Source organism: Sorex araneus, chromosome 2 (assembly GCF_027595985.1).
Source record: "Sorex araneus isolate mSorAra2 chromosome 2, mSorAra2.pri, whole genome shotgun sequence".
Taxonomy (NCBI): domain Eukaryota; kingdom Metazoa; phylum Chordata; class Mammalia; order Eulipotyphla; family Soricidae; genus Sorex; species Sorex araneus.
In genome coordinates this window covers 261,043,664-261,065,704 of record NC_073303.1, presented here as the reverse complement: position 1 = coordinate 261,065,704, position 22,041 = coordinate 261,043,664, and the positions used below count along the sequence as shown (strand labels likewise).

Below are 22,041 nucleotides of genomic sequence, written 5' to 3'. Positions count from 1 at the left end.
GCCTAACGGGCACGTGGGCGGGGCTAGGCGAGGAAGGAGGGGCACTTGGTGGGGCATGGCAGGAGAGGGCGGGGGCAGGCAGAGACTGTCCAGAGGGGGGACACGGGGCTGCTTTGCAGGTGCTGAAAGACAGAGGGTGTGAAGGGGGAGGAGGAGACGATTCACCCCGTGGAGGGTCCCAGGTGGGAGGGGGGGAGGGCGGGTGAGCAGCAGCTGGGGCCCTGGGGCTGGCCGTTTTGCGTGTGATCCTTGCTGAGATTGCCGGCGGGGGGAGGGCTGGGGGTGGCTGTGGCCTGAAGGCAGAGGTGACATTGGAAACCCGAGCGGGACGGGTGCCTTGGGGAGCTCCCACTGCCCGTCGGGCTGGACTGCGCATAAGCGCAGGGAGGCAGGGCAGGGACACCACGAGGAGACCGTGGAATATTCCAGGCGCGGGGCGGCGGGATAGTCACAGATGGTGGGAAGAGGCGGAACCCCGGAGAGCGGGTCGGTCCTCCCGACAGCTAGGAGTGTGTGTGTGTGTGTGTGTGTCCTGTGTGCGCTGACACGCCGCGCGGCTCAGCACGAGGCCTGTCTCTGGAAAGCTTGGCTCGTCGTCGGTGCCTGGAAGTCGACCCCTCGCTCTCCGAGTCTCGGCCCCTGGGGGAGGCAGCGGGGGAGGCTCTGCACTGGCATCACGCGGGGTTTGGCTGAGTTACACACACGAGCAGCTGGTTAGGAGAACGGAACTGACCCGGCTTCACCTCTGAACGTTGTGTGCAGAGTGCACGGTCTTCCTCCCTCGGTCCTCCCTTCCCGGCCCGGAGCTGGACTCCCCGGGCCGGGCCGCGCAACCGCAGCCGCTCGCGGCCCCGGCCGGCTGCTGTGTGACTCTGGGCCGTCCCTGCGGGCTGTGAAGCCCAGCCGAGCACGCGTGTCCGCAGGGCCTGGCCGCGCCTTTGGAACCTGTGGTCAGGCGGGTGCTCGGGAACCCCCTGGCGGGTTGGGCCCTGACTGTCCAGTGCGTGGCACCCCTGGGCCAGGCGGTCGGGGGAGATAGAGGTGGACAGCAAGCCAAGCGCCAGCCTGGGAGGGAGGGGACGCAGCAGCCCGGGCCCCACCCAAGGTGTACACCTGAGGCCTGCGTCCTGCCGGGCTTCTCGCTTTTGTCTCTGGGGGGATTCCAGTCGAGGTGGGCGGCACCCCCCTCCCGGTCCAGCTCGTACCCCTGCCTGGGACTCGGCAGAGGCCATTTGATTTTGCCAGGCCTTTTTGATTTTTTGGGGTCTGGGGCCACTCCTGGCAATGCTCGGGGGCTGACCCCTGCTCTGAGCTCAGGGGTCACTCCTGGGGGTGACTTGGGTGACCCTGTGGAGTGCTGGGGATTGGGCCCCAGGCGGGCTGCCCCTGACGGTTGCGGGGTGGCGTCTGTGCTGGGGGCTTGCTTTGGTGGCTTTGCTTTCTTAGCGCCCTTCAGCTGTCGTTGGCGGGTCACCCGCTGTCACAGGGCAGGGGGGGGGGGGAGAAGACAGTGGGCAGAGCATCTGCCCGCCCAGGTTTCATCCCCAGCACCCCAGAAGGTCCCCTGAGCCCGGCCAGGCCTGATGACTGTGTGTAGAGCCAGCAGGAAGCCCCGATACCCCCGGTGTGGCCCCCAAACCCCACGGGAAAGAAAGGCGTGTCCCCAGGGGCTCGGGAGCCGCGCTGTGTGTCTCGCGGCCCCACTCCTGTTCTGCCGGGCTCCTCTTGCTCCGCGGGTTTTTGAGGTTCACTCTGGTGTCAGGTGTTTGTCCCTCGCCATCGCTCCGTGGGATGACATCATGTGCGTGGGCGGCAGCTGGCCGGCCCGGCTGATGGTATCTGGGCTGCCTCCGGGCTGCGTGTGCAGAAAGCTCCTGGCACGGGCTCGTGGGACGTTTCTCTCCTGAGCCTCCCCGGGGGTCCAGCATCGGCGGTCGGGGTGGGGGGCAGCTGCCCCGGGCTGGCCCTGTGGTGCCACTGTGGGGGAGGGGAGGGAGAGCCCCTCGCGGTGTCCGCTTGCACCTGCCGTGCGGCCCTGGGGGTCAGCACCTCCGGGTGTGCTCCAGACTCTTTATTCTCATCGTTTTGGTGGGGGGCCACACCCGGCAGTGCTCGGGGGACCCCGTGGGGTGCCGGGCATCAAACCCGGGTTGGCTGCGTGCCAGGCACAGGCCCTGCCCTCTGTCCTGTGGCGCTAGTGGCACTAGGGAGGTGGCTGCGTGTGCCTGAGCGTCAGCTGCGTCTCCGGCCGGGCTGTGTGGGCTCCGCCGGCCAGTGCTGGGCAGGCCCCGGGCTGCTGGCCTTCAGCTGGCCCGAGGGTCCTACACTGACCCAGGGATTTGCCATTGCGCCCGGAACTTTGATTATAGTGGCGTTGTAAATCACGGTGCCAAAGTACACGCGGAAAAAGACCCGCCTTTCTGCGGGCTGGGGGAGCCCCTGCTTCCTGGGGGCTGACGCCCGGCCGGGCCCAGAGACCGCACAGGGCACGGGGAGTCATTCCCGGGTCGGCCGTGTGCAAGGCAGGTGCTCCCACCTCCCCCTGCCGTTGCTCAGGCCCCAGGGATCAAGATTCCTTCCTCCACCCCCAGTGCTTGTCCCATTAACCCGAGTTGCTGTTCATACCGTGTTGGACTGTTGGGACGTTGTCCAGTAAGGCACGTTTTCTTTCCAAGAGGTAGTGTGTGTTACAGGAAAAGAGGTATGGACAGGATATAAAATAAGTAAACAGAGAAGCCGGAGAGGGGTGGAGGGACCCTGTGGGGTGCCAGGGCTTGAACCCTGGCCGGCCATGTGCAAGGGAGCCCCCCACGCCCGCTGTGCCGCCTGCCCGCCTGCTCTTTGCTCTCTGTGTCACACCTCTGTCTCTCCATGCTGAAGTCATTTTGCAGACTGTGTTTTCTGCTTAGGTGCCTGGGGCAGCGTAGTGAGCCATTGCCTCGTGGGCACGTTCCATTTTATTTTATTTTGCTCTTTGGGTCACACCCAGTGATGCTCAGGGGTTCCTCCTGGCTCTGCGCTTAGGAATTACTCCAGGTTGTACGCAGGGGTCATGTCTTAAGAGGTGCCTGTTGGGCTGAGTACCTGGGTAGCCAGTCACACCTGCCTGTACTGGTCTCCAGGCAGTGAAGCGGGCGGCGCGTTCTCGTGGGCGGTGGTTGCCACCGTGGGCGAGTGTCTCCGAGCCGGGGCTGGTGTGTCCTGAGAGCACGCGCACAGAGCGCAGGGAGCCCGGCCCTCTGCTGGCGGCCCCCTGGCAGGCCGTGGACCCCTCGGAGTCTGCGTGGCTGTGCTGTTCCGAGGGGCTGGGCTTCCCCCAGTTCCCCCTGCGGGTGGAGAACCGAACCGCTTATTGCTCCCAGTACAGTGGCATCGTTTGTTTTATACTGGGGCGGGGGGGGGGGGGTCTGCTCCCGGCAGTGCTCAGGAGCCACTCCTGGCTCTGTGTGGGGGAGTCGCTTCTGGCGGTACCCGGCGGGCCCTTTGCGGTGCCAGGGACAGAACGGACTTGGCTGTAGTGCAGGGCCAGAGCCTTCGGCCCGATGGGCCTGATTCGCGTCCATCTGTACCCTCAGTCTCCGTGGGTGACGCGTGGGCAGGCCCCCTGCTCACCCCGTTACACCCGGAGTCCCGGGGAGGCGGCGCTTGGGTCAGTCTTCCGGGATCCCGCACGTGTGCACGTCTGTCTGTCGGTCAGGTCTGCTGGGCGCCTCCGTCCTGGAGGGGCGTAGCTCTCTGTGCCTTGTCCAGCGCGGCCTTTCCCGGTGCCTTTAGGGGACTCTGCCCGAGTCCTCTGTTCTGGACCCCGCTGCCCGCCAGGGCCTCTGCTTTCCTCCTGGCCTTGCCTGGTCTTCATAGAAAATGAGGGAACAATTCCTCTACACTAAGTATGTGTAGGGGCCGGAGCGATAGCGCAGCAGGTAGGACATTTGCCTGCGTGTGGCTGGCCTGGGTTCGGGCCCCCGCAGGGCTCCCTGAGTCCCGCCAGGAGTGATCCTAGAGGCCAGGAGTGATCCCAGAGCCCGCGGCACCGCTGGGTGTGGCCCGAATAGCAGCTGCAACTAAGCCGCGTTATACTTAACTGCCTGATGGACTCATAAATATCTTTGAAGTGAGCAGTCTTTATTTTGAAGATGTGCGGAGTGATGGAACAGAGCCTGGGGTCCCCCTGGAGCCCCATCGGTGACGTCCTGCACTCGCACACGTCTGTGTCAGTGGCCAGAGCCCAGGGCTGTCCCGACCTGTCTGCCCGTTTGCGATCCTACTTTGTGTTTGTGTCACTGTCCCCGGCCCGGGTCCGAGACCGTCTCTGAGGACCTTGTCCGTTTCACGGAGGGTCGAGTGTGGCGGATTGCCCTCAGTTGGGGTCTGCGGTTTCTCTCCCGAGCGTCCTGGTTGGTTTCTTCAGCTCCGGCCCAACACGTGCTGTGGAGTTGGTGGTCACTTAACTCTCTCGTGAGTCACCACTCCCATCCTTCCTCTTTCTTTAAAGAAAAAGAAATTTGCACGTGTTTGTGTGTTCTTTGTTCCCCGTATCTTCATGGTTCTTGGCCTTTGATCCGGAGGTTTCTTGCATCCGGATTCAGCCTGTCTGTCTCCCTGTCAGCTGAAACCAAAAATCCAGCCCTCCTCCCCCCCCACCCCCCGCCTCGTCCTCTCTCTTCTGAGCCCGTTTCTTGCTCAGTGCCCGGCGTGCTCTGTTCTTGCTTGGGGAGGGACCCTGGGAGAGACGAGGGGTCATGCGCGGGGGGGCCCCAGGCGGCCAGAGCCCGCCCCGCTCACAGGCGCTCTCCACTGCCGTCTCTTGCCTTTTCTTTTTTCTTCTCTTCTCTTCTCTTCTCTTCTCTTCTCTTCTCTTCTCTTCTCTTCTCTTCTCTTCTCTTCTCTTCTCTTCTCTTCTCTTCTCTTCTCTTCTCTTCTCTTCTCTTCCCCTCCCCTCCCCTCCCCTCCCCTCCCCTCCCCTCCCCTCCCCTCCCCTCCCCTCCTCTCCGTTTGGGGGTGCTCAGGGGTCGCTCCCGTGCGGGGCCCGAGGCGCCTGCCGTGTGCAGGGCATGTCGGCTAAACTCACTCCCCAGCCCAGCTCTTGCCCTCGGTGCCTTCGTGCTGCTCGGCTGCTGTCCGCCTGCCTTGGTTCCAGAGACGAGGCTTTGGGTGACGACAGTGACGCATCCGATGTAGGAAGATAGAAACAAAATAAAAGGGAGAAAGAAAGTGTGGTGAAACATGTGTAGGCAAATGAGATGAAGGCGGGAGAGGGGGTGCCGGCTGCTGCCGAGGGCACCTGTGCCCGGGCACCCTTGGCGACACCCTGTTGGTCGCGGGCCTGGAGGGCAGTGCCCTGCGCGGCAGGGGGGTGCTCAGAGGAGTCCTGCCGGAGACTGGGCTGTGCCGTCTCCCGGACACCCTGAGGGGTGTCGTCCCGGTGTCTGTCCCCTGCAGCCCCTCTGTCGGTGGCGGGACTCTGTCCCCCGGGCCCCTGCTGTCCTGTCGTTTCCAGTTGTAAGTACGGAAGCCCCGTCACTGTCTCACATCGGGAAGGAACTGGGTCGATGGCAGGTCCCCAGGAAGCTGTGGACCCCCCGTTCCTCCCCAGCCGCACTCGGGCCCCTGCCGGTGACCCCGGAGCTGGCCCCGGGACAGAGGCTTCCTGCCCTCTGCCCTGACCCCCTAACGTGAGAGAGGCAGACACCGGCTGGCGGGCCGTCCCGAGGCAGGCGGTGAGAGAGGCAGTTTGGGGTTTTGAATGTGATCAGTGTTATGGGGAGACTAGTGTCACCTGTCGTCCTTTCCAGTTCTGGGAGCTGTTACAATTGTTCTTCTCTCGTCTTTCAACTCATCAGTCCTAAGAAGTGTGCCTCGCAGATGGTTTTTCCCTTTTTTTTTTCTTTTTTTTTTTGCTTTTTGGGTCACTCCTGGCGGTGCTCAGGGGACCATATGGGATGCCGGGGATCGAACCCGGGTCGGCCGAGTGCAAGGCGAACACCCTCCCTGCTGTGCTATTGCTCCGGCCCCTGGTTTTTCTCTTGAACTCGGGAGGAAATGGTTTCCTCAAGGCAGCGGGAGAATTCCCAGGAGAGCTGCCTCTTGTCCCTCCTCCCAGAATTAGTGAAACGTGTGTTTGGAGAGTGACGTCTGTGTTGTGTAGCGCATCTTGACTGATTACTTTGGGCTGAGTCATTCATGGTCATTGGGACAGTGGAGGAGCCGCCCGAGCGCCCCGCGTGTGCGCCCGGCCCAGACGCTGCCCCCCGCGCCGCAGGCAGACCCATTGATCGTGAGAGCCTGGCCACCGGGTGGAGACGAAGGTCGGCTCGGGACACGGAACAGTGGCCGCTAGGAGAGTCCGCGCATCACATCACGATGACGAGAATGAAGGGGCTGAGAGATGGGCCCTTCCTGTCTGTTAATAGGCCACTCTCATTCTGCTCTCCGCGCGCAGACATTGCTTTGGGTGGGAGACAGGGAGAGAAGGACAGAGAGAGGGGGAGAGAGAGAGAGAGAGGGACAGGGAGAGGGAGGAGAGCCGTCCTGCAGTCTGGGCACCGCCTGCCTCGGGACAGCCCGCCAGCCGTTGTCTGTGAAGACGCCCTTCAGGGGGAGCCGTGCCCGGAGTGCCTCAGGGTGTCCTTCCCTAGACTCAAGCTTAGGTTCTCCTGGTTTCTTAGCCAGGTCAGCATCCACGCCACATGCTGGGCTTGGGAGACGGCTTGTGGCCGGAGCCAGCTGAGGCCCCCCCAGACTGTTCCACACGCAGTAGTTGGGGGGCTGCACCCTTGGAGCCACATTTCTTTCTTTTTCTTTTTTTAAATTTATTTTTTTTTGCTTTTTGGGTCACACCTGGCGATGCTCAGGGGTTACTGCTGGCTCTGCGCTCAGGAATTACTCCCGGCGGTGCTCGGGGAACCTTGTGGGATGCTGGGAATCGAACCCGGGCCAGCCATGTGCAAGGCAAACGCCCTCCCTGCTTGCTATCGGCCCAGAGCTGCATTTCTGTAAGCACTTTTTATTTTTTGGGAAGTGACCTTTCTTCCCCCTCCCCCCTTATAAACCAGGAAGTAATGAAGCTTTGTTGCCAGAAATACCCCGTGGCACTGGAGCCTTCGGCCTTGAGAACCCCAGCCTTCCGCACTCCTCAGCCTCGGCTAGGGGCAGGCCCGGCACACTGGCTGCTGGAGCAGCAGCGTCTGTGGTGTGGCCTGCCCGGGGGTCCCACACCCCTCTTCCGGAAAGCTGTGGCTGTGCGTCCTCACGGGGACAGACTCGGTGCTCCTCTGGGCCGGGGCCCACCCCCGCGCCTCCCGGCCTGTGTGCTCTCAGGCCCCCACCCGTGGTTTCCTCCGGGGGAAGCAGCGTCAGGATTCGGGCCCCTCACCTCCCCCTGCAGGTGCTTCCAGAAGTCTCCGTCAGAAGCGGGCACAGGCTGTGGGCCGGGAGGTGGCAGGCAGCTCGGGGGCCCGTGCGGAGAGACACAGGCGCCTTTCTGCGGCCTTCTCCGGGGCACGCTCAGCTCCTTGAGGCCCGGTGGTGGCAGAGGTGTGGCCGCTCTCGGCGGGTCCCAGGGGCCAGTGCCCACCACTAGACCCCGCGGAAGCCTGGGGAGTGCCAGCTCCTCTGCGTGGAGCTGGCCTGGAGGAAGGCGGGATGGGAACCGGGAGTGCCCGTCACTGGGTGCGACTGAGGAAAGGAAGGGGGGCAGGGCATGCGGGTATCCCTCTGCTTAGTATTTGGGACACATTTGTTGGTAGTGTTCCTTATTGCTAGGACTGGAACAATAGCACAGCAGGGAGGGCGTTTGCCTTGCACGCGGCTGACCCAGGTTCGATTCCTCCGCCCCTCTCGGAGAACCTGGCAAGTTACCATGAGTATCCTGCCCACACAGCAGAGCCTGGCAAGCTCCACGTGGCGTATTCGATATGCCAAAAACAGTAACAAGTCTCACAATGGAGACATTACTGGTGCCCGCTCGAGCAAATCTATGAACAACGGGACATCGGTGCTACAGTGCATTAGTTACTTAAGGACGTAATTATTAAATGTGACTTAATTGGGGTCATAGTATGTCTATTTTTGTTTGTTGGCTGCACTGGCGATGCTCAGGGGTTACTCCTGGCTCTGCACGCAGGAATCACTCCTGGGGGTGCTCTGGGAACCTCCCGGGATGCCGGGGATGGAATCAGGTCGGCCGCATGCAAAGCAAGGGCTGTTCCTGCTGTGCTTTCGCTCCTGCCCTCGCAGCTGTACTTTTGGCCTTGGCCGAGCCTTCCCCTTTTCCCCACCCCCATAGTTTAATTGTAGTTTAATTTCCTACACGTTGAAATTGCTGAGTCAGGTAAGGCGCGAGGGTTTCCAGCCTTGACTGTGTGTTCCTCTCCCCTTGGCAGTCTAGGTGAGTGACAAGAGATTGGGAAATAAGTGTGAGGTAGCTGCTGCTCCCGGAACGGCGTGGCTGGAGGGAGGCGGGCACCGCCCATCCCGCTCCTCTCTGGGCCTCTGTAAATTGAGGCCTCCAGAGGGCTAGTGGCATCCTTGGGAGAACAATGGATAGTGAAAATGAGGCTGGACTTCAAAGTTAGCTGCTTCTCCCGCAGGCACTGGCTGGTTCCCTAATGGAAAGCTTCCTTCCCCAGCCCACCTCGGCCCTGGGGGTCCCGGGGGTCCCAGCTGGGTTTGCTTGGTGGGGGATCCCAGCCTTTGCAGCCTCACCTCACGCCGGTGCTGCTGCAGCCCGAGCCAGCGGGCCCTGCCGGAAATAGATCATTTGGTTACATCCTGTTCTCTGTCTGCTGCTTAGAATAGAGGTTCCGCTCCCCCCGCCCCCACAGTCTAGGCCTCCGCCTCCTCTGAGCCCCGGGAGAAGCCCAGGACAGCCCTGGAGTCGCCGTCGTAGCTGGAGTTGGGGGAATCGCTGTTAGCGGCTAATGGCTCGACTGTTTCTGCTGATTACTCGGCGAAACGCCTCCCCAGCACTCAGCATCTCTGCTGAAGATGGGCCTGGAGGTATGAAGATGGGCCTGGAGGTACTGGGAAAAGGAACCCGTTCCTACAGACACCGCCAGGGCACTGTTTACGCCCTACAGCAACTTACATAACGAGCGCTGTAATTATAAGGCACCCCTGTAAAACTCACAGTGCGTGAACGGTGACCGGAAGCGCCGGGAGCACCGGGTTGTCCATGGAGAAGCAGCAGCAGATGTGAATGAGTCAGAAATGGGGAGTGCAGAGCCGCCGTCCCTCTCTTACAGACGAGGGCCTGCCGTGGGGCCGCTGGCCTCTGAGCCCGGTGTCACTCAGCACGTGATCGGCGTCACACGTCTAATGTCTCGGGGTGTGCGGAAGGGCTGGGCTGTGGCCTCTGGTCCCTGTTCCACGACAGTCCGGCCGAGAATAAATTCTCTCCTTCCTTTGGGGCGCTGGAGCTCGGGGTCTCCCGCCCGAACCCAGTTCCTGGCCCCCTTTCCCCACCTCTTCTCTCCTTTTCTAGGGGCAGGGGGCATGCTCTGCAGTGCTGGGGGCCTCTTCTGGGGCTTGGGACTCCCCCCCCACATGCTTCCCCCCAGACCTCTGCGCCCGCTTCCTGGCCGGCTCCCCAGTCTTCTTCCTCCCCCCCCCTTCCTTCTCCCCGGGCCTAGCCTGAGGGATGCCTTCTGGGGTTACTTGTAAGTAGAGAGTCCTGAAGTACTGGGGCCCCTTTCTGGGCCCCGTGTTCCCTGGCTGCTGGCAGACTCCGTCGTGCTGACGTGCAGTTACCTGGTGGGGGTGACGTGGGGTGTCGTCTCTGCAGTTACTGGGCGGTAGCCCAAGCAGGGTGGGGGCGGGGGAGGAGTGGTGTTCTGGGAGGGGGGGAGGCCTGACTCACTCACAGGGCGCCACAGCCACAGCCGGAGCCCTTCGTGGCGGTGTCATTTCAGTGGCGGCTGGCGTGGAGGGCGGGGAACCCCCGTGTGACCTGGCCTCGACGAGGACTAGCCGCAGTGGGGAGCCACCCTGCTGTCCAGGCGCCAGCTCCGGGGCGGAGAGCGGTTGGAGGGGGGTTCCTGCCCTGAGGGCCCCTGCTGCATCCTGCATCCTGCGCCCGAGCCCCCAGGGCCCGCCTGCTGCCCTCCCGGACGCGGTGCCCTCTCCCTGGGGAAAGCTGCCAGGCCGACTAGCAAGATCGGCTCCTGGGCACGGACCTCGGGGGTGTGAGGGCTGGCCGCTGTCCTCCACCAGGGAGGGCTTGGCACTGGCCGCAAGACAGAGATAGGAGGCAGGTGTGAGGGCCCCAGTCATGGTCCCCCCCGGCTGCCCAGGCCCGTGGACTCCCGCGTCACAGCTGCCAGCGTGGTAGGACGTCGCCGCCGGGCCAGAGAGGTGCTTGTTTGCCCTGCGAGCAGCCTGGCCCGATCAGCCCCGGGCACGCCACGTCCCCAGCTCGGCTGCACAGGGCTGTTCTGGTTGGGATGTCCCACTCCCGCACACAGGGCTTCAGGACACGGGACCTACGGCAGCCAGGAGCGCGCGTGTGGCTGCTGAGGGCCCTGGGTGTGTCCTCGGTCAGGCCCAGGCTCGGCCAGCACCAGACCTGGGTTCCACCTCCGCTCCCCTCTCCCCGTAAAGATTTTTTTGAAAAAAGGACCAGACTGTCTGTCCCCCTGGGCCAACCCCTGCCGAGTGACCCTGGCTGTCTCTGGCACGTGGCAGATGCCCGCCCAGTCTTCCCCAGGTGCAGACGTGAGGGGGGGCTGCCTGCGTACAATGCCCCGCCCCTGCCTCTTTGACCCCACGGTCTGTCACCTGGACCCTTTTGTCCAGCTCTGACATGTTTTTGAAACTGTATGTTGATGGCTTGTCAAAAAAACAAAAACCCTCCTGTAGATCCTTATTTCAGAAATACTGGGCAGCGTGCCTGGGAGGCCGCCTGTCCCCGTCTCAGGATGAAGCTCCCAAGTCTGTGGCCGAGTGGGTGGGGGCTGAGGTGTGTTGACCCGAGTACAAGCCTTCTTGCCCTCCAAGCTGGAGAAATGCACAGTTGCCCTGTGGGGGCAGATCGGGCTCTCCCCACCCCCAGCTTTCTCCTCGCTCTGTGCCAGGGTCTGTCCCGCCCGCAGCCGCCTCCTGCCCGTCCTTCAGGGCTTCGTCAGGTCGGGCTCCTCTTGGTGGGTTTCAGTCTGTGAGTGTGTGTACGTGCGTGTGTGTGTGTGTCTGTGAGAGTGTGTCCGCGTGTCAGTGTGTGTGAGTGTATCTGAGTGTGAGTGTGTGTGTGCGCGTGTGTGTGAGTGTGTGTGAGTGCGAGAGTGTATCTGAGTGTGAGTGTGTGAGAGTTGTGTGTGTGAGTGTGTGTGTGTTCGTGCGTGTTGTCTGTGAGAGTGTCCGCGTGTGAGTGTGAGAGTGTATCTGAGTGTGTGTGTGCGTGCGTGTTGTCTGTGAGAGTGTCCTCGTGTGAGTGTGAGAGTGTATCTGAGTGTGTGTGTGCGTGCGTGCGTGTGTGTCTGTGAGAGTGTGTCCGAGTGTGTGTGAGTGCGAGAGTGTATCTGAGTGTGAGTGTGTGTGCGTGCGTGCGTGTGTGTTTGTGAGAGTGTATCTGAGTGTGAGTGTGTGTTAGAGTTGTGCGTGTGAGTGTGTGTGTTCACACTGCACATTCTCAGGGTCCCCTCCTAGGGTCTTGGTTGCTGCCTCGCGGCGGCGTCAGCTCAAGAAGTTGGGGTTGGACGGGGTGGTATCCAGCCCTTGGCCAGGCGTGCTGAGGGTGGGAGTTCTCCGAGGCCGGTGCTGATCTGGGCGAGGCTTGAGTGCGTGACTCGCGGGAGGGTCGCCCTGGGCTGAGCCCGTTTGGAGACAGACTCCCGCCAGAGTGCGGCCCGGTGGTGCGTGCGCTCGGCCCTCGCGCGCTCCTGTGGGGGCTCCTGTGGCGGCCGGGAGGGAGCCGGGGGGGGTCTCTCTCCTGCCTCGTCATGACGGCTGCCTCGGGGAATGCCGAAAGCTGTGGCTGCTCGTCGTTGGCCTGGTGGCCCCCAGTCTGCCTGGGCCTCGCCGTGGGTGGCCACAGAAGCCTCAGCGCCCCGGGGCTCACGGTGACCCCGCAGAACACAGCCTGGGGCCGGGGCCCGAGACTCATTTCCTCATCTCAGGAATCCTAAGTTGGCACGTGCTAAAGGTGAAGTCGTGACCCACATTTCTTGGGGATTTTCTAATCTCCCAGGGCCTTTTCAGTGGCGCACGCGCGCACGCGCGCGTGTGTGTCCGTCCCCATATCCCTTCTCTGGAGGCTGAGGTGACAGTCTGTAGAGGAAAGCGGCTTAGCTGGGTGGGGGGGCGGTGTGTGTGTCTTACTTAGCTGGCTAGCATGGGTGTGTGTGTGTTTGTGTGTGTGTGTGTGTGTGTGTGTGTGTGTGTCTTAGCTGGCTAGCATGAGTGTGTGTGTGTCTTAGCTGGCTAGCATTGTTGTTCCCTGAAGAAGTAGGTCAGTAGTATTTGTTGAAACTGGCAAGTTCCCACTGCATTGGGATCAGTTCTTGAGGTGTATCTTAGCGGCAAGAGTGTGCCGACATGGCAGGGAGGCCACTGTCTGTCGGTTCATTTATTTATTTATTTATTTTTGGGTCACACCCGGCAGTGCTCAGGGGTTTCTCCTGGCTCTGCACTCAGGAATTACTCCTGGCGGTGCTCGGGGGGACCATATGGGATGCTGGGAATCGAACCCGGGTGCAAGGCAAACACCCTACCCGCTGTGCTATCGCTCCAGCCCTGTTGTTTTATTTTTAATTAAAAATGAAGTAAAAGACAGTGGCCTGGCTTATGGTTCCGCTGAAGAATGAGGGACACTGCTTCACCCACGGCGGTCAGCCGGGGCTGCCTCCAGCCACATCCCCAAGTGTCCGGGCCTGGCCTCACTCGCATCTCGGCTCGGGGTTGGGCGCTGTCTCCCGCTGGGTGCAGCCCCGAGCCTTGTGAGAGGCCTGGCCGGCCCCCGGCTCCCCCCGGGACAGTCCCCTTTGGCGGCTCTTGCTGGGCCTGCCCTGCAAGCATCTCCTCCCCCGGTAACCTGTAAGAAGCGGGGGTGTTGGGGCTGGAGCGATAGCACAGCGGGTAGGGCGTTTGCCTTGCACGCGGCCGACCCGGGTTCGAATCCCAGCATCCCATATGGTCCCCTGAGCACGGCCAGGGGTGATTCCTGAGTGCAGAGCCAGGAGTAACCCCTGTGCATCGCCAGGTGTGACCCAAAAAGCAAAAAAAAAAAAAAAAAAAAAAAGAAGCGGGGGTGTTTGCAGTTGGCATTGCGGCCAATGGTGGGGTTTCTCGTGGGGGATTCCAGCACCCGGCACCCCTCACCCCTGTGCAGTGCCTGACGTGCTCGTGCCCCTCACCATCATGCCCACCCCCCGCCACCACCGTCACCGCCATGGGCAGTATTTTGAAGTTCTAAGTTTTCAGATGATTGCATTTTCCTCGGGTTTTTTTTTTTTTTCTTTTTGGGTCACAGCCGCCGATGCTCGGGGTCACTCCTGGCTCTGAGCTCAGGAATTACTCTTGGCGGTGTGTGGGGGACCCTATGGGATGCTGGGACTCGAACCCGGGTCGGCCACGTACAAGGCAAACGTCCTGCTGGCTGTGCTATTGCTCTGGCCCCTTTCCGCATTTTTTCTAAGTTTGGTTTGATCATGAGCTGGTTGAGAACCCGTGGACCAATCATTGTTTCTTCCTCTTTAACCGTCGGTGTCTTCATCTCTAGACTCCGTAATAGGAAGTCTCCAGATTTCTGATTCTCGGAGTGGAAAGCATTGCCCCTCCCCCCTTAAGGTTTAGTTCTCAAATTAATTTTTGTTTGTTTTGGTTTTGGGGCCACACCTGGCGATGCTCAGGGGTTACTCCTGGCTCAGCCACAAGAATGATTCCTTGTGGTGCTCAGGGGGACCGTGTGGGATGCCGGGGATCGAACCCGGTTGGCAAAGCAAATGCCCTACCCACAGCACTCTCTCTGGCCCCTCGCCAGCCACTCTGCTTCCGGAGAATAGTGACTTTCACCTTCGTGGCGTTGTGGGGGGTAGCCGTTTGGGAGGGCTCGGTTCACCCTGCTGAGAGGGGCTGTGGGCTGGGGTCAGCTGCTCGAAGGCCGCAGGGAGCAGACGCCCCGCCTCTCTCTGGGTCCTGCTTCCAGGGCTTGGACCCTCGGGACAAACCCAGCCTGGTTTGGGGGGAGAAGTGAAAGTGGGTTTGCAGGTACCCCTGGGTGCCCACCTGTTCCTGGTCGCTGCGTGCAGGTGTGGTCCCGACCTTCTGCTGTCCGGTCAGAGCGACCATGTCCCTGAACTAACCGAGAGATTTCAGGCTGGAATGGTGGGTATGGGCGTGCGTGAGGATGGTGGACGTTGGCTCAGACGCGGTCATCTGGCTGTGTGGTGTGCCTGGACCTTCCCGCCCCGCTCCTGATGCAGGCTGGTGTCTGTCTGAGAAGAGCGAGCCAGAGAGAGAGAGAGAGAGAGAGAGAGAGAGAGAGAGGGAGAGAGGGAGGGAGAGGGAGGAGTGGGGGAGAGGCTGGCACCCTGTCTGCCAGGGTCCTGCTGTCAGTTCTGTCTCCAGCTTTGGTTCTTGTTCCCCGTGCTTTGGGACGGTTGCAGTTTTAACAGACCCCCACCAGCTCGCCTGGTGCCTTTGAAGCCGGGGTCCCTGGCTTCTGAAGGAAAGAGCCCCCATCTTGCCAGACCCCCCGTGTGGCGGCGGCTTGCTCTCCGCAGCCTTCCGGGGCCATGGTTGGGGCCGTGCTGGGCCCTGATTCCTGCCCGCCTCTGCTCCGCAGCCCCAGGATTCTGTATTCTTCACTCCTAGTTTATTTCTTTCCTTATTCATTTGTTTCTTCCCTGTGCTGCTTCCAGGGGTCCCTTCTGGGGATTCGGGGCCAGGTGGGTCGGTTCCATGTGCTGCTTGCCCCCTCCGGGGTGGGGGTTCCCAGGGGCTGGGGGCTGCACTCCCCGTGGGGCCCGGCTCCAGGCTCAGCTCTCTCAGGTCACGCGGGAGGCGAGGTGTCAACATGGGCGTGGCGCGTTAGAGTGGCCAGGGGGCCTGGCACATGGCACTGCATGGACTCCCCCGAGCACAGAGCCAGGAGTAAGCCCTGAGCACGGCTGGGGTGACACATCCCTCGGAGCCCCAGGGGCCTGGAGGCCCGCTTCCAGCCCAGAAGCTCCGAGCGGGAAAGTTGTGCGGGGCCTGCGGATACCCCCCCAGCCGGCCCCACCTGGAGCCGGGGCTCCGCACTGTTTTCCTGCCGGCCAGGGTTGCCATAGTAATTTCTTTGACCCTCGATTGGAAACGGTTTCTCAAAAGTGTGCCCAGGCCCGCAGACCGTGTCGTGGGCATTAGACGCTCGCCCTGCACGTCCCTGTTCCCTTTTGGCTCTGTTTTAGCACTAAAACTTTCTTCCCGGGTCCCTTAAAACTCACGTGCTGCCCAGAGAGGGCGGGGCGGGCGCGGCCAGCCCTCCTTGTCCCCTCTGCCCCGCTCGCTGCCTCTCGCTCATCCGTCGCCTCCCTTTGGCCTCTTGGCCTTGAGGGCGGCGCCCGGCTAAGATGCCGGGGTGGCCGGGGTCTCCCCAGCACCCGAGGCCCAGTGGGAGCCGGCCAGGCTGGGCCCCTCCCCTCGCTTCGGCTGGGAGGGAGGGACCAGCGCGTGACTTGCCCCCCCCACCCGGCCTCCGGGACGCCCGGAATCCCAGAGATGAGGAATTGGGGTTGTGGCCGGGCCCAGCCCAGCCAGCAGTCTCCGCGGGCCCCCCACCCTCACCCACCCCTCGCGGCCCCACCCCCACCCCGCTCTCCCTGTGGGTTTCCATGGAAACGTGCGCTCCCTCTTGATTCTGCGCACGCACGGGCTCCTGAGGCCTGAGGCGTGAGTGGCTGGGAGCAGAAGCACCCGCCCCCGTTCCCGAGGGCCAGCAGTGGGTGTCCCCCCCCCAGGGTCAGGGCGCCGCGCGGGCGCCCCCGGCCCGTCCCCCGCCCCCGCCCCACTAACAGTCGGGATGCCTGCGGGGTGATGGCGACGCTCTAACTGCTTCTTCTCTTCCTTCCTTTTTGTCACCCTGCAGTGTTCTGTGCCCAGGTCATTGTGGCTAGGCTGCGCCACCCTGGCAGAGAGCATGTGCACGCTGAGTTGCCTGCGCAGCCTGCCCAATGCCAGCTGTCTCCAGGTGCCTCTTCTTTCTTGTCCTACATGTGTTTCCTTACGTATGCCACGCGCGCGTGTCGGGGCCGGCCGTGCCGAGCGGGGGCCGGGTGGCGTCTGCTCCGTGTTCTGTGTGACCCTCTGCTCGCCTCCAGCCTGCGGGCCTCCCTCGGAGGGGTGAGGACGGGTGGGGGGCGGGGTGGGGGAGGGGCTCTTCTGCTTTTGACTCCCGCGCCAGCCCGGCCCGGCCCCATCCTTCTCACCCACCGCTCGGGGCCCGTTTTCCGTGGCCTGCTCCGTGGGGGCTGCTGGGACCAGGCGGCAGCGGGGGGGGCTCCCTAAAGTGGCTTTTTTCCCCCCTGTCGGAGGCTCTTCCTCGGGGCCTGCACCACTCCCCCTGCCAGCCAGCGGGGAGCGGGAGGGGACTCCCGGCCGGCCTCCGGCCTTCCACGGGAATTTTTGGACATCACAGCTTCATGCTGCCGGGGTCCGTCCCCAGGGGCCGCCGGCCCCTCGGGCCAGGCTGAGTGCCCGCCCCCAGGCCCAGCTCCCCAACTTTCCAGGCTGAGGCCGGCAGAGAATTCCACAGACGGAAGTAGAGTGGGGGGTGGGCTGGGGCGGGGGGAGGCTCTCTGGCACGCAGCCGTGCCCAGTGGCGTGGGGGGCGGGCGGGCGGGCTCCGACTGGGCTAACGCGGGAGGCTCCGCGGCGTGGCCGGGGAGCTCGGGTGGGCTCGGGCGGGCTCAGCCGGCTGCGTGTCATGGCGGCACAGTTCAGACGGTCGCAGGGGTCTGGGCCACGGGCAGACACAGGCGCCCGTGACGGGCAGGAACGGGCTGTGAGCAGCAGGTGGGTTTAGCCAGAGGCCCCTGCTGGGCCTGGGAGCGTCACGAGCCTCGGGTGCTCTCTCTGCTCACGTGGCGGGGTGGGGGGGCGGGAAGGCACCTTTGGCCTCTGCGCGGGTGGGCGTATTGCGTGTCCTTCCTGGCGGGTGCATGAGACTGCGTTCCCGGGGACTCTGGGGCCTCCCTCGCTATGCGCCGTCCAGGTGGGAGTGCTCCTAGGCCGGGGGGCTGCGGGGGTGGGGCTGCCGTCCCCGGTGCCGGCTGACGGACGCCAGTGTCCCTGGCTGCCGGCTCCCGCTGGGTTTTCTGGAAGCGCTTCCTTGGCCCCTCCCGGGGCCGGGTCGAGGCGCAGGGCCGGTGGCCAGTGAGGGCCGGGTACAGGAGCTGTGGGAGGCAGCGCCGGGCACACTTGGTGGCGGTGCTGTTTGTGTGCGGGGTGGGGGGGTCCGCGGTTGGAGAGGGAGGCCCCGGGCGCTGGGGGTCCCCCCTGCTCTGCTCTCCGGGAGACCCCGGGAGGACGGTGTTGTCTGCTTGGGCCTTGGATGAGACGCGGCGACGTGGTGGTGAGCGTCAGTGAGGCGGGGGTGGGGGGAGGCGAATCCCCTCCTGCCGGGTGTCTGGGGGCCCGTCCGAGCCGGTGACGAGACGGGCGCGCAGGCCAGTTAGGCGTGGCTCTCGCCTCCCTGGGCGGGCGTGGGGCCTTTCCCGGCTGCTGTGACCCCGGCGCCCACAGCCCCCCCAGGCGGCACAGGAATGGGTGTGAGAGGCCCAAGTACCGGTCTGCTCGCTGCAGCCCCTGTCCCCTCCAGAGGCCCCAGGAGACCCCGCCCGGTACCCCCAGCCCGGCAGCTGCAACCTCTGGGAAGCAGGAGAGATGGTGGCTGCTTTTAACTACTGTTCAGATGGCAAGGAAGCCCGTGTGTGTGTGTGTGTGTGTGTGTGTGTGTGTGTGTGTTTGCGCATGCATGCACACGTGCAAACCAGTTGAGATACTCCTTTACCATTTTACGGCTGGAATAGTTGAGTGAGTCCCTGGGGTCTGAACTGAGCTGAGGTGAGTCTGTTTCAGCTGCCGCCTTGCCCGAGTTCAGCCCGGCCATTGTTCCAGTCACCAGCCCAGGGCTCGGCCTCCAGCTTCTGTGCCCAGGGAGACCCCGTCAGAGTCCCGCAGCCCTTCCGGCCCCCTCTCCCCCTACACGAGGCAGCCCACCTCCAGCAGCATCTCTCGTGGAGGGCGGCCGTGCAGAGTCCACCGGCAAGTGGAAACCGCCCATTGAATTCACCCCCCGCCCCCCCAGTGATATTTCTCACCTTTTACTGTGAATTAAGATTAAAAATTATTTTCATGTTAGAGGTTCTGAAGGCAGTAAAGATGGTAGTCAAAGGACTTGACGCATCAGAGTAGAAGCAGATAAACGTAGGTTTTGGAAACGGTTCTGATGAGGATCGCACACTAGGAACGACGTGCAGTCTCGGCTGTGGGGACGTTGAAACTGCCCACCCACCAGCAGCCTCGGTGCAGGGTTCCCCCAGCGACCTGTACGGCGGGGAGTTTTATGTCTTCATTTTTGTTTGTGGGCCACACCTGGCAGTGTGGAAGCTGGTAGCACCTGGGGACCCCTGGAGTGCTGGGGAGAAGCCCAGGCAAGCCCCCCACCCCTGGGGGATAGTCTGAGCACAGGAAGGAGTTAGAGAGTTCAGATCCCATTTAAAACACCTTTATTATTTTTTTCTTTTTTGGCTTTTTGGGTCACACCCAGCGATGCACAGGGGTCACTCCTGGCTCCGCACTCAGGAATCACTCCTGGTGGTGCTCAGGGACCCTGTGGGATGCCAGGGATTGAACCCAGGTCGGCTGCGTGCAAGACAAACACTTTACCTGCTGTGCTATGGCTCCAGCCCTTAAAGCACCTTCTAACCCAGGTGCAGTCAGCCCTGCGCCCGGTGTCGGTGTGTGGCTGTGGGGGTGCCATGTCCCGGCCCCATGGCTGCAGGCTCCCTGTCGGTCAGTGCGGGTGCCGCTGTTGTGCTGAGGTTGCAGCCCACAGAGCAGGCGTCTCGCTGTCCTCCAGCCCGTTCCCTTTCGGGGCCACCCTCCCGTTTATATTATTATTATTATTTTTTTTAAGCGCGTGCTCTCTCTGGGCTTCTGGGGAATCCCTGTTGAAATGCTGCAGTCGAAATCATAAAGTAGAAACTGACCATTCAGCTGCGACCTCACTTCTTTCCGTGCCTGTCCTCCATCTCTCCCCTGGGGGCGCACGGAGGTGGGCAGGCGCCTTTCTATGAACGCCTGCCCAGGTGAGCTGGGCACGGAGATGGGCAGGCGCCTTTCTGTGAATGCCTGCCCAGGTGAGCTGGGCACAGAGATGGGCAGGCACCTTTCTGTGAACTCCTCCCAACTGAGCTGGGCCCAGTTTTCACCAGTGCGGCTTCTGCGAGGTGCAGGGTTTTGTTTGTTGGGGTCACACTCGGCCGTGCTCGGGATCACTTCTGGCAGTGCTCGGGGACCATCATACGGGTGCCAGGATCGGACCCAGGTCAGTCGTGTGCGAGGCAAGCGCCCTCCCCGCCGTCCTGTCACACGCCGTCCTGACATTGCCCCGGAGGCGCAATGTCAGCCGTTCTGGTGGGCATGGTTGTTTGGCTAGACAGAAATTCAGCCTTTTATTGGTGCGTGTGGAGGTCTCTAGACGTTAGTGGACGTGCACGATTAATTTCTTCGATTATATTAATTGAAAAAAAAAATCCCTGAGCGAGAAGGGTAGGAGCTTTCTTAGTGCTTTCCAACTTTGCCCACACCTCGGGGCTGGAGAGGTGGCACAGGATGTAAGAGGTGGTACAGGTGCCGCTTTGCTTGCAGCTGGCCTTGGATCACTTCCCAGACATCACATACAGTCCCTGAGCACTGGTAGGTGTGACTTAGAAACTATGTCTTAAAGGTTTACCAAACTTGGTCCACAAAAGATTGTTCCACATCATTTTCAGCAGTTTCGGATCATAATGAGGGCCCAGACATACGACGGAGTATCCTTTGTGTACTTTTCCTGCCAGCCAGCACTGGATGTTTATAAACTTATTTGGGATGCTCATCCAGAAGTGCTCAGGGCTGGCATCCAGCTCTGCTCTGGGTTGCTCCCGGTGGTGCTCAGGGCACCGTGTGGTGCCGGGGACGGAACTGGAGCCAGCCGCACACAAGGCACGTGCCATAAGACCTTTTCCAGCCCCAGCAGACTCAGCTGCTGGCACCCGTGAGCCTGGCGTGAGCGGCGAGGCTGGGAACACAGGCACACATGGGCCCGAGCCAGCGGACGGTGGGTGGGCGCTTGCCTGGCACACGGCCAACCTGGGTTCGATCCCCAGCATCCCATATGGTCCCCCAAGCACTGCCAGGAGTGTCCCTGAGTGCCGAGTGATGCTGAGCACCTCGGAGCCCCCAGAAGAGCACTCCCTGGGACCCCAGTGTCAGAGGGCAGAGGGCGAGTCAGGCAGGTGCGTCAGTGAGGGGGCAAGGCAGGCGTCTCAAGGCTTCCATCCTGCACGCCTCCGGCAGCTTTGGCCTTGGGGGTGCCCGAGGTGACGGAGGGAGAGAGGCAGCAGAGACCCGCTCCCACTTGGAGCAGCGGGGGTGGACAGAGGTGGGTGGGTGCTGGCCGGCAGCTCCCGTAAACTGAGGCCTGTGCGGAGGGTCTGGCTGCTGTGGTGTGGAGGCCGGTGGCCCGCTGGGCTGGGAGTTTGGGGTCGCGGTGTGGAGACTCTTGGCCTTCCCTCAGGAGGGCACGGCTCTCTACCAGACCCTCATGCAGACTCCTCGGGGCTCCAGAAGGCCTGGCCCCCAGGTACCGCCAATGGGGGACGGGACAGAAACGGGGGGGGGTCCCTAAGTGAAGAGAGAGGGGTTGCAGACAGGGGGTGCGCGCCTCACAAGGATGAGGCCAGCGGTTTACAGACACACATGCTCACTCACGCTCACACTCAGACACGCTCACGCATTCACGTTTAGAGACTCACATGCACACATTCACATTCAGACACACATGCTCACACGCTCACACTCAGACACACACGCTCACTCACACGCACACATTCACATTCAGACACACATGCGCACACACGCTCACACTCAGACACGCACACACTCAGACACATGCTCACACTCAGACACACACGCACACGCACACTCTCGAGCATGTATGTCCGGCAGTCATCTCTCAGGCTCACAGCTGACAGTTCGTCGGAGGGGTGTAGTCAGAGAGCCGAGTCCTGCTCCTTCGTGGAGAATCTTTGTCGGGGGCTGTCTGCGCGCCAGGCCTTGGCTCAGCGTCCCCCGTGCCCTCCCCGCCCTCCCCAGCAGCCCTGGTCGACTGTGTTGGCTGGGGGCGGCGCTCCCTTCAGTGTTGCAGACTGCTCGGGTGCGAGGGGACTGAGCCAGAGGACACATGCCCTTGGGAAAGCGCCTCTGGTGCGGGTCCCCGTTGCATGGGCCGGAACTTCAGCTGTGCGGTGCCGTTGGAATGTGTTTCCGTTCTGTCCCCGTAGTTTGGCGGGCACCTGGCCCCTTGGAGGTCTCCAGGCCAGCAGCTGCAGGGGCTGGACGGGGCCTCGTGCTGAGCCCACTCCCGGCCCGCCGCGTGTCCAGTTCAGGCAGCGTTTGCCTCACCTCGGGTGGAGTTTACAGGAAGGGGCCGGGCAGCGGGTGCTGGGGCAGCCCAGGGCGCCTGGGAGGGCGTCTGCGGAGGGCCCTGCCCGGACAGCCCTGGCCTTGGGTGCCCTGCGATCTGGGCCCGGCGTGGGAAGGCCCGGCGGCCAGGTCTGCTCTGCTGCCTGGCTAGCTGGTGTGTGCTTCTCTGGGCTGGGGCCGTAGTCAGGGCGCTTGGCTCCTGTGACCAACTCAGCTTGATCCCCGGCATCCCCTGGGGTCCCCGCCCCCTCCAGGGTCTGGAATGACCCAAGCACAGCTGGATGTGGCCCGCCCCACCCCCCAGCGTAAAAGTGGTTGCTGGTCCTTATGGATACAGTACAGAGGAACGAGGCCGTCTCGGGGGGGTTCCCTCGCCCCTTC

The 22,041-nt window shown here is 62.7% G+C and overlaps 1 protein-coding gene across 5 annotated transcripts in view; it reads left to right on the top strand.

The window, feature by feature from the left end:
* Positions 1-22,041, top strand: part of FBXW11 (F-box and WD repeat domain containing 11) — a 65,339-nt gene that overhangs the window by 12,847 nt on the left and 30,451 nt on the right. For 3 of the 5 annotated variants that reach the window (XM_055125628.1, XM_055125625.1, XM_055125624.1), the window contains one exon: positions 16,058-16,159. The exons of the other annotated variants lie outside the window; for them this stretch is intronic. In XM_055125628.1, coding sequence (XP_054981603.1) covers positions 16,109-16,159 — 51 coding nt within the window. In that variant the 5' untranslated portion in view covers positions 16,058-16,108. The remainder of the gene's footprint in view (positions 1-16,057; positions 16,160-22,041) is intronic. 5 annotated transcript variants of the gene reach the window in all.